This window comes from Lotus japonicus, chromosome 3 (assembly GCF_012489685.1).
Source record: "Lotus japonicus ecotype B-129 chromosome 3, LjGifu_v1.2".
Taxonomy (NCBI): domain Eukaryota; kingdom Viridiplantae; phylum Streptophyta; class Magnoliopsida; order Fabales; family Fabaceae; genus Lotus; species Lotus japonicus.
In genome coordinates, this window is record NC_080043.1 from 77,589,095 (window position 1) to 77,599,249 (window position 10,155).

The 10,155-nt window shown below is 39.5% G+C and overlaps 2 protein-coding genes and 1 non-coding gene across 3 annotated transcripts; 2 read left to right on the forward strand and 1 right to left on the reverse strand.

The window, feature by feature from the left end:
• Positions 1–1,460: 1,460 nt before the first annotated feature.
• Positions 1,461–2,469, forward strand: LOC130742697 (secretory carrier-associated membrane protein 1-like). The gene is made up of 5 exons (XM_057594798.1): positions 1,461–1,752; positions 1,843–1,905; positions 2,005–2,038; positions 2,134–2,256; positions 2,445–2,469. The coding sequence occupies exons 1-5, from the start codon at positions 1,609–1,611 to the stop codon at positions 2,450–2,452; spliced, it is 372 nt and encodes a 123-aa protein (XP_057450781.1). The 5' UTR covers positions 1,461–1,608; the 3' UTR covers positions 2,453–2,469.
• Positions 2,470–3,584: 1,115 nt separating this feature from the next.
• LOC130744763 (replication protein A 70 kDa DNA-binding subunit C-like) lies at positions 3,585–9,313 on the forward strand. The gene is made up of 7 exons (XM_057596921.1): positions 3,585–3,752; positions 3,838–4,105; positions 4,188–4,284; positions 4,361–4,482; positions 4,575–4,659; positions 4,741–4,969; positions 9,260–9,313. The coding sequence occupies exons 1-7, from the start codon at positions 3,585–3,587 to the stop codon at positions 9,311–9,313; spliced, it is 1,023 nt and encodes a 340-aa protein (XP_057452904.1).
• Positions 7,226–7,332, reverse strand: LOC130709569 (small nucleolar RNA R71). The gene has a single exon (XR_009010044.1). It is a non-coding gene; the product is annotated as a small nucleolar RNA R71 (small nucleolar RNA).
• Positions 9,314–10,155: the final 842 nt, after the last annotated feature.

The window sequence follows — 10,155 nt, forward strand, 5'->3', positions numbered from 1 at the left end:
TAAACAATCAATTTTGAAGACAACCCGTCGGAAGCCAAGGTCCCTCGCCAGCGTCATCGACCACCGCATGGCTAGAGCTTCTACCACCGTGGGAGTCGTGACCGGCCCGTAGTGCCAGCAAGCTGCAGCTAGAACTTCTCCCTGCCTATCTCGATCAATAAAACCGAAGCCTCACTGGCCCTCCTGCGTAATCGAGGAGTCGGAATTGATCTTAAACAAACCTTCAGCTGGATGTGACCATCGAGTGGGGTGGTGCTGCACCTGGCGGGCTGGAGGAGCCACCATTGTCGGACCCAGATGAAGCATTGAGGCTTTTCGCAGCATCTGATCCATCGTTCCCTGTACGTCCTGAAAAACCAGCTCATTCAGCGTGCTCCAAACAGCATAGAGAGTCTCAAGAAAAATTCCCAGCGCCTCTTCATCGACCACCTACATAAAATCAAGCATAAAATCATGGAACTAACGCTCCTGCTGAAGACGCAAGCCCAAGTTGCTCGCAAACCACGTGGCTTTCACAATCGGACAGAACAGAAGCGCATGCGGCACTGATTCTGGATGGTTTACTTAACCACCAATTTTAATCTGGCTAACCTAAAAGAGAAAATTATAGAAATATTTATTTTGAATTTTTTCTATTTTTTAAATAAATAAATGATTTTTGTAAAGAACGAAAAAAAATTCGTGAAAATATCATGAAACCAATAAAAAATCAGCCAACAAATCTATCTATATATATTAGAAAAGAACAACTTCTAGCATGACGTGTCGCTCTCACAGGCCAAGTTAGTGACGTGTCGCTCCGAGATTAATTCTCACTTAATTATTTACACGTCAGCTTTTCCACCTATTAATTCTCATTTAATAATTTACACATCAGCTTTTCCACCTTGGCCCTATTTACCACATGTGCCATGATTTTTCTTTACCTTATCTCTCCTTAACATTTTTTCACTTCGACATCAACCTTCTACTCTCTAAGGCTCACTCCTTGCACCGTCGCCGTCTCCGTCTCCGTCTACCGCAACCGTCGCTGACAGGTCTATCTCTCTCTCTCTCCCCTCCCCTGTGTCCGACCATCTCAACCCCCCTCGCCGCGAGCCCATCCATTCACGGCCATCTCAACCCTCGCCTCTCATCCTCATTCTGAAGAAAGAAGCGATCAAATTAGCTTTCTAATTCACTTTTTTATGTAGGCATGGATTTCTTCTCAGAGATGGAGTCGGCTAGGGTGCAGATGAAGATAACTCCATTAAAGCCAAGCCAACATCCTCTAGGTTTGGATTTCTTCTTCTGATCTTCGATTGAGATTGAAAACCTTTCATCGATCCGTTGAGGTCTCTAATACCTTATCTGCTGAACCTGATTTGGTTTTTCGTTGAATCAATTCCTTACTATTGAATTTGAGGTCTTTTGAATTTTGGGTATCTAGAAAACCTAACCCATCACGCTGATAATGATATGTGAGCATGCTCACTGCCACCATTTAAAACTGATATGCCTTTTTGAACTGGGAATTTAATCATGATCTCTTGATAAAATTCATTTGCTGATTTCCAGCTTTAGGTTCATCTTTTGCTGAATTGTGGTATCTTTACCACTAATTGATCCATGGATTCTTTAAATTTCTACATTTATTTTTATAAATCTGCAGAACTCAGGAAGTGTTCCCCTTGCAACCTCAAAGCTCAAACCCTTCCTCCTGAGCCTTATGATCGCGGAGCAACTATTGACATTCCTCTTGATACCTCAAAGGTCGATAAATCAGATTATGAAAATGTCAAAACTATGATGTCATAGTGTTGTTGACCAAATATCCATTCATTATTTCATTTCAAACTTTAGGACATCAAGGCAAAGGAGAAAGAACTTCAAGCCAGAGAAGCTGAATTGAAAAGAAGGGAACAGGTTAGTCATCCTGATCTCCTTTTTTTGCGGTTCTATGTGAGCTGAATATTATATCTTTTGTACTAAGAAAGTAATTTATGATCTCTTGATATTTTGTAGGAGCTAAAACGAAAGGAAGATGCTATAGCCCGAGGTATTTTGAGTTCATCTATACTTCTTGAAGCCAATATGATTTACAGGAATTTGCTTTCCGTTTGGTGGTTTACATTGCGCTTTTTTCGTTTGCAGCTGGAATAGTTATAGAGGAAAAGAATTGGCCTCCTTTTTTCCCCATCATTCATCATGAAATTTCAAAAGAAATACCATTGCATCTTCAAAGGATCCAGTATGTTGCGTTTACAACATGGTTAGGTATGTTGAAGTTCCTCTTTTTTTCAAATGATTTGTAAGTCTTGATCTTGATAAATCTCATGCTAAAAGGAGTTTTGTTTTGATAAATTTCTATTTGAGATGTCGTGGCTAATGTTTTCCCTTATACTATCTATGTTTCAACCCCTGGATAGCTTCTGTTAAATTTTTATATTTTGATTTTTATGCAGTGGGTTGACTAATTCAAATTACACAACTGAGCCAGTTGTATGAGAAATACAAATCAAAAGTTTTGTTTTCTGTTATGTGTCCTTACTCCTTATGCAACTCAACTTCTGAATTGCATATCACTAATAAGGCACAATGCTTGCTACTAATTTTTAATATTTTATAGCAACTTTGTTCTCATATCATTTTATTTGGTTCTTCTCATGTTTTCAAGGTTTAGGATGTGTAATGTTGCAAAATAGTATGATGATAGGGGACATGTTAAATCAATTATTTGAATTTGAATTCAGTATTTTTCTTCTCTCACATTGTTGAAGCTGATGAGCTTTAACATCAAATGTAGGTTCCATTTGGTGAATAATGGTTCTGGGAGATTTATGGAAAAACTGACAAAGATTTATCTAATAATGGTTCTGGAAGATTTAGGGTAAAACTTGAAGATTATGGTTCTTTGTGTTTTCAAGCAGAAAGGAATATCATGAGGTTATATGCATCCTGATGTTATAAGGCTAAATGTTTGCTGCTCAAGCAGCTGTAAGTCACATGTTAGGATGTAGCAGAAGGGTAAGTTACTTAGGGACTGCTAGGTTAGTTAGGGGTTATTAATGTATTTAGTTAGTACTAGGAGAAGATTAGCTATAAATAGAGGGAAATCAAATTAGAGGGGTGCATTATGTATCAATGTAATAAACAATAAAGCATAACACATTTCAGTAAAAAGAAGAAATTTTGAGGGAGGTGAATTCAATATGGCTGCACCTGTAAGCACCCCCTAGGAAAAAAAAATGACCAAACAATTGACTGGAAAAAGGATGATACCCCTTTGCACTTTGCAGCAAGGTTTCTATCTATTTTATATCCATGTAGAGTCAGAAGAGGAGCACAGCAGGTATGTAATTTACTAGCCCCTCAATTTCAATTTAATTTTCAAATAAAATCCAATCAGATTACAATAATTCTAAATCATCTCTTCTCCTTGATAGATATTTTCTTGAAAGATTTGATCTTTTTATTCTAAGATACTGCATCAGCCATATTCTCCCCTATATATACCCATCAAACTATCATTCTAAATCATCTCTTCTCCTTTTGATAAATTGCACTATTAGCTTATTTTGTTGTCCCTTAAACTAAAACTTACGATGGCCAATACCCCTGCAATAGGTTACAAATTTGATGATATCTCAGAAATCAACACTTCCAAAGATGCATGGGCAGTTGTTGCTACACCCATCCGGTTGTGGGTGGTCCCTAGCTTCTCTGGGAAGAAATTGCCTTACTCAATGGAATTAGTGCTGATGGATGCAAAGGTATCAATAAGTTCTTGATTTCTGTTTATTTTATTTTTCAACCACTAACAATTCTAATACTAATATTTTGTAAAATTAATAACAGGGCGGTAAGATCCACGCTTCTGTGAGGCAGTCTCTGATTTACAAGTTCCAACCCTTAATGAACGAGGGACGCGTCTATCAGATTTCCTCCTTTGGAGTCGAGGAAAGCCGAGGTGATTTCAGAACAACTGGCCATGGTTACAAGATCAATTTCCAGTTTAGTACTTCTGTGCGGTTGGTTAAAGACTTGCCTATCAACAGGAGCCCTTACTCCTTTATGCCTTTATCTGATGTGGCCCTCAACAACCCTGATTCATACTATTTAATAGGTACGTGTAGTTACTTTTTTAAAAAATTATGTCTTTCGTCTTGCTTTTGACTTATTTAAATTAAATTTTGTGTTTATTGCAGATGTTATGGGAATTTTAACTGGATACAGCGAAGAACTGGAGTTTGAAAAGGATGGAAAAAAAAACAAGAAAATGACCATTGAAATAGAACAGGATGGGTATGACACTGTGTTTTTTTTTTAACTTTTTGCCTAGATTGCCAATTGATTAAATGTTTCTGTTTTAATTGTCCAGGGTTAGAATGGAATGCGCTTTTTTCGGCAACTATGTCGCAGAGGTCTTGGGACAGATAGCTGCTGGAGACAAGAACAATGCTGTTATTGTCATTCAGCTTGCAAAGATCAAGCCATTCAGAGGTTACTCATATATTGTTTCCTCATTTAGTGTTTTGTCTGTTAATTAGATTAGATTAGATTCTGATTTTATTGAGTTCAATTAACATGAATAGGAAAAATAAGTTTACAAAATGCATATGGATCAACAAGAATCCTTTTTAATCCAGACGTTGAGGGCGCGAACTCGCTCCGGCAAAGGTAGGTTATTTTTGTTTTAAGTTTTGTCTATACGCAATAGTTTAATAAATAGAACTGAATTATAACATAGATAACTTTCAGGTTTTTAGAGGCCCATGAACCTGCTGCTCAGGTCCTGAACCATCTTCCAAATTCTGGGAAGATATCTGTTTCGGATGATTTCTTGAAAAGGCATTGGGGGAAGACAGTTGAGCAGATCAAGAATATGAGAGCCAACCTTAAACCAAGTCAGAGCTTTAGTATTCCTTTAGAACACAATAGAACAATAGAACACAATAAACAGAATGCCCTACTTGCCACAGGGAGTTGGGTTTGGGGCCCTCCCTATGGGGCTCCGCGCCCCACCTCTTTTTTTTTAACCCATAAATGCCCTACGGAACTTAAACTTCCGTATTCAATAAAATAGAATACGGAAGTTAAAATTCCGTATTCTAACTCTGACAGTCATCACCTTTTCCACCATTACTCCTCCCTCCACCAACCCCTCCACCATTACTCCTCCGTCACCAACCCCTCACCAGCCCCCTTAACCCCCTCAATGCCTCCAGACCACCCTCTCTCTCACCCTCTCCTACCTCACTTTCATCCTCACTTCCATTCTTCCTACCACCTGATGACCCTATTTTAGTAGTGTTTTTAGGGTCATTTCTTTGTGTGTTTTGAGTCTTTTTGTTGAGTCTCATGTAGTGTTTCATGCATTCTCATGCATTTTTATATTTTCTTTAGTCTTTATTTGGCTTTGGTAATTTAGTAGTTTTATAGGGAGTTTTCTTGCATTTTGAGTAAAGTTTAGGACTTGCATGGTTTTATTGTGTTAAGTGAAGGATCTCATGTGCTAATAAGCTCTTTGAGCTTCTAGAATTTTCCTTGGCTTGTTGGTTAAGTTTCAGATCAGGAACTGAAGAAGGAAGAAGGCCAATAAGCATGGAATTGATGGAAAACTTAAAGAGGATTGAAAAAAGGAGTTTTAGAAGCCAAAAAGCCCTTTTCAAGCGAGCTCAAGCGCCTAGGCGCTGGGGGATGGGCGCCTAGGCGCCAATTGGTCCAGAGAGCATGTTTTTTAAGTGCAATTGGCGCTCAGGCGCTCTGAATTGGCGCCTAAGCGCCCAGACTCGACCTGTTAGCCTTTAAATAGGCTTTTTGTCATTTCTTTTGTAACTTTTGTCATTTCTATACATTCCTAAATAAGTTAGAAGTAGGGTTAGGCTCTGGAGCTTGAGGAGAAGCATTCTCCAAGTCCATGTTCCAGGTTTTATCCTTCTTTTCTTGTATGGATTCTATAGCCATGCTTGGCTAAAACCCTTTTTGCTTTGGGTTCTTTGTAAGACTTTGAATGTTTTAGCTATCAATCCTTTTCTATTCATGATGTTCTGAGTAAACCCTTGAATCTCACTTCTATGCTTTATCTTTCAAGCTTGAATGTATGCTAGCTTCTTACTTTTCTATAATCATAACGATAGTTTGTTATAGAATTGGGACTTGTTGTGAGATTACTCCTTCTATATTTGCTACTAGGAATAGAGGAAGGGTTGGGGTTTGTTGGCCTGATTTGTATGCTTAGTGCTTCTAGCAAATGTTTAGGTTATCAAGGAATTGAACTTATCTTTTGATTAGAAAGGGTTTTCTTTACGAGGCATTGATAGATGACTATCTAGGCTAGAACATCAAGGAGAGACTCAGGATTAATTGAATAGGAAGGTTTGCTAAAACTGAATTTGTTGAGCAAGAACCCAAGGCAATCTCATCTCTGAATTTCAATCGCTTTTTTACTTGATCACTTGTGTTTTTACAAACTCAAGAAACAACCAATCATTAAAACTGAATTTTATTTGCTTTCCAACCTTAAACTTGAATCTTAAACTGAATTGCCACACCAATTCCCTATGGTTCGATAATTTAAAACTCGGAGGTATTCGTACACTTGCGAATTGACCAACAAGTTTTTGGCGCCGTTGCCGGGGAATTGTTTGTGGTTTTTGGTTTAAGTTTTTAGTTTGTGGTTTTATTTTTTGTTTTTATCTTTGTCTAGAATTGGTGCTACTAATCTTTCTTTGTTTTAGTGTCACACTTTCAGGTTGATCTCGAGAGAGACACTGTCATGGGTGGCCATATGACGGAGGAGGAGATGCAAGCCCATATCGAGGCAAGAATTCAAGAGGGGATCACCCTCCGATTATGTGAACAAGAAGTTGAGAATGCCAACCGGTCTCTTCGGGAACTCACTTCGGCTACCATGAGTTATGACTATCCCGGGAGCATTGTCTTTCCCGAGGGAGTTGGAAACTTTAAGTTGAGACCGGCATTCATCAACTTGGTGAGCCAAAGCCAATATGGTGGAGGTGCCCTAGAAGATCCTCACGCTCACATGGAGAGGTTCATCCGGAATTGCAACACTTACCGTGTGAACAATGTTCCGACGGATGCAATTCGGTTGAGCTTGTTTCCATTTTCTTTGAAGGATGCAGCGGAGGAATGGCTGAATTCACAACCTCAAGGGAGTATCACTACTTGGGAAGACCTAGCAGAAAAATTCACAACAAGGTTCTTCCCAAGAGCTCTTTTGAGGAAATTGAAAAAAGACATCATGAATTTTGTGCAAACCACTGAAGAAAATCTCTATGAAGCTTGGGGGAGCTTTAAGAAGCTCTTGAGGAAATGTCCTCAACACAATCTCACCCAAGCTGAATTGGTTGCAACATTTTATGATGGTCTACAATACTCTTGGAGGTTTGGCCTAGATGCGGCTTCAAATGGCGAGTTCGATGCTCTTCCCCCACAAGCGGGGTATGACTTAATAGAAAAGATGGCTGCGAGAGCCATGAACTCTGAAAATGATCGCCAAACCCGAAGGAGTAAGTTTGAAGTGGAAGCTTATGACAAGCTCTTGGCCTCCAACAAGCAACTTACCGAACAAGTGGTGGAGATTCGAATGCATATTAAGGAGACCAAGGCTATTGGTGCAAGAATGACTTGTGTGGAGTGCAAGTCTTGTGGTGGACCTCATGTTAGTAACTTGTGCACTGTCAATGCTGAGAGCAATGAAGCCAAAGCTATAGCTCAAGGAAGCATAGTTCCATCCTCAAATCATGAACCTCTTGTCCAAACACAAGTTGTTGGAAAGGTGAATTGCAAGAGGAGTTTAGAGGAGCTATTGGAGAGTTGCATCAACCGCATGAACAACAACCATAAGAACCAAGAGGCGGCTATCAAGAACTTGGAGAACCAACTTGGCCAGCTAGCCAAGCAAATTGCTGAAAGGCCTCAAGGTAAATTTCCTTCCGATACTATCCCCAATCCCGAACAAGAAAATTCTGTTGTTGTTACCACTAGGAGTGGGAGAGTGTTACATGAGTTAAAAAAGAAAGTAGAGGGAGAAAAAAGTGAGAAGATAGTTGAGAAGGAAAGGAGTGTTCCTATTAAAACTAGATTGATGAATGATCTTATTCCTGAGCTTAGCAAAGTTCCATTTCCTAAAGCATTGGCTAAAAAGAATTTGGATAAAAAGTTTTCAAAATTTATGGATGTTTTTAAGAAACTCCATATTGATATCCCTTTTTCCGATGCTTTAGAACAAATGCCTATCTATGCTAAGTTCATGAAGGACATTTTAAATAAGAGAAGGAAGTTGAGTGAGGTTGATGAAACTATCATGATGACCGAGGAGTGTAGTGCCATTTTGCAAAGGAAAATGCCTAAGAAGAGAAGGGATCCTGGGAGTTTTACTATCCCAGTGGAGATTGAGGGGCTGACAGTGGTTGAAGCCTTGTGTGATTTGGGAGCGAGCATCAACTTGATGCCGCTTAGCATGTTTAGAAGGCTGAACTTAGGTGAGGTCACCCTGACCATGCTCTCCTTACAAATGGCGGACCGATCCCTAAAAACACCTTATGGGATCATTGAAGATGTGATGGTTAAGGTTGATAAGTATGTGTTCCCAGTTGATTTTGTGGTGCTAGACATGGAGGAGGATGCTAAGATTCCTCTCATTCTTGGCCGACCCTTCTTAGCCACTGGTAGGGCTAAAATTGATGTTGATAAGGGTCAGCTCATTCTCAGAGTTGGTGAGGACAAGGTAAGATTTTCGGTTTTCAATTCTAATTTGCAAACTAACATTAATGATGGTTTTGTTTGTGATATGATCAAAAGCTTGTCCAGGTCTTCAAGGGAGACCCCCAAGGTAAGTGAAAAAGATGTTGGGCTTAATCAAGCTCTCATCAAGCTTGTTAGTGAAAACAAGTATGGGGGGTCTAAAGATGAGAATTTCCAAGACCACATGACTCGATTCACTCAAGCTAGTCACCTTGTAAAGATGGATGGTGTGACTAGTGATGAGCTCAAGATTAAGCTCTTCCCTCACTCCTTGAGGGGGGGAGCAAGGATTTGGTACGATGGTTTAGATGATACCCTCTCTTGGGAGGAGTTATTCCCAAGATTTGGTGCAAGGTTCATACCTTGCACATGTGGAAGGAAAATTGATGGTAAGGAATTTCCTTCCTAACACCAAAGGAAGGAGAGTCCACCTAGGACTATAAGTTAGGGCTGCTTGGGAGACAACCCAAGTCTTGTTTTATTTTGCTTGTTTGTTTGTTGCATTTTGCAGGGAATGAGAGCATGGATTTTGGAGTCAGAGGTGTGTCTAAGGCCTCCATGGTAATTGGTAAAAGAAGGTCGACTCTTTCCCTTAGTTAAGCTCATGCATTTTTGCATATTTTTCCTTTGTAGAACTTTTTTTTTCTGGTTGATCATGCATTGTAAGTTAGAGTTGTTTTTGGGTCTTTACTTCCCTATACTCACATGTTTTTGCCCGTAGTTATGCTCTCTTACTTGTGCTGGTTTTGAAAATGTTTTTGTGAATACTTGGGTTTTCTTTTGGGGATGAGTGATTGCATGCTTTGGGGAAGAGAGGAGGAGACTTTGGTCTTCCGAGTGTTTCTTAAGGATAGAGTTGGTGTGAGTCCATAAGGGTCTATCTTTGACCCTTCACCATAAAATTTCCCTGGAGGATCCTGACTCACTCGTACTTCTTGGTTCTGTATTGATTCCACTCTTTGCATGCTTTGTGATACTTGCACAATTCTTGAGACTTGTAGGTTTTTGAGCTTCAGAGTTGTTGGTTTGAACATTGTCCTTAGTTGTCCCAATTGAGCCTTATTGGAGAATTTGTTGTAGCCAAGTGATTGGGACGGATGTTTGGTTGGATTTTGGGGAGTGTTGGTCCTTGCATTGTTTTGGAGCTAAGTAAAGTTGAAAGTGTCTCTTGCCCCAAGTGAAAAATATTGAAAAAGAAGAAAAATAAAAAGAAAAAGACTCCTAATCAAGTTGGAGTTTCAAAAAGAAAAAAATAGAAGAAAAGAAAGTTGAAAAAGGGGCCAAGAGACTTGTGCTTAAAAGTTTGTTGTTGAAAGCTCCGGGGTTACTAATGGGACCACACTCAAGATGCTTGAAGCTTTAGACTTCCTTAGGGACCAACCACCTTGTACTTCACCAAGCCAACAT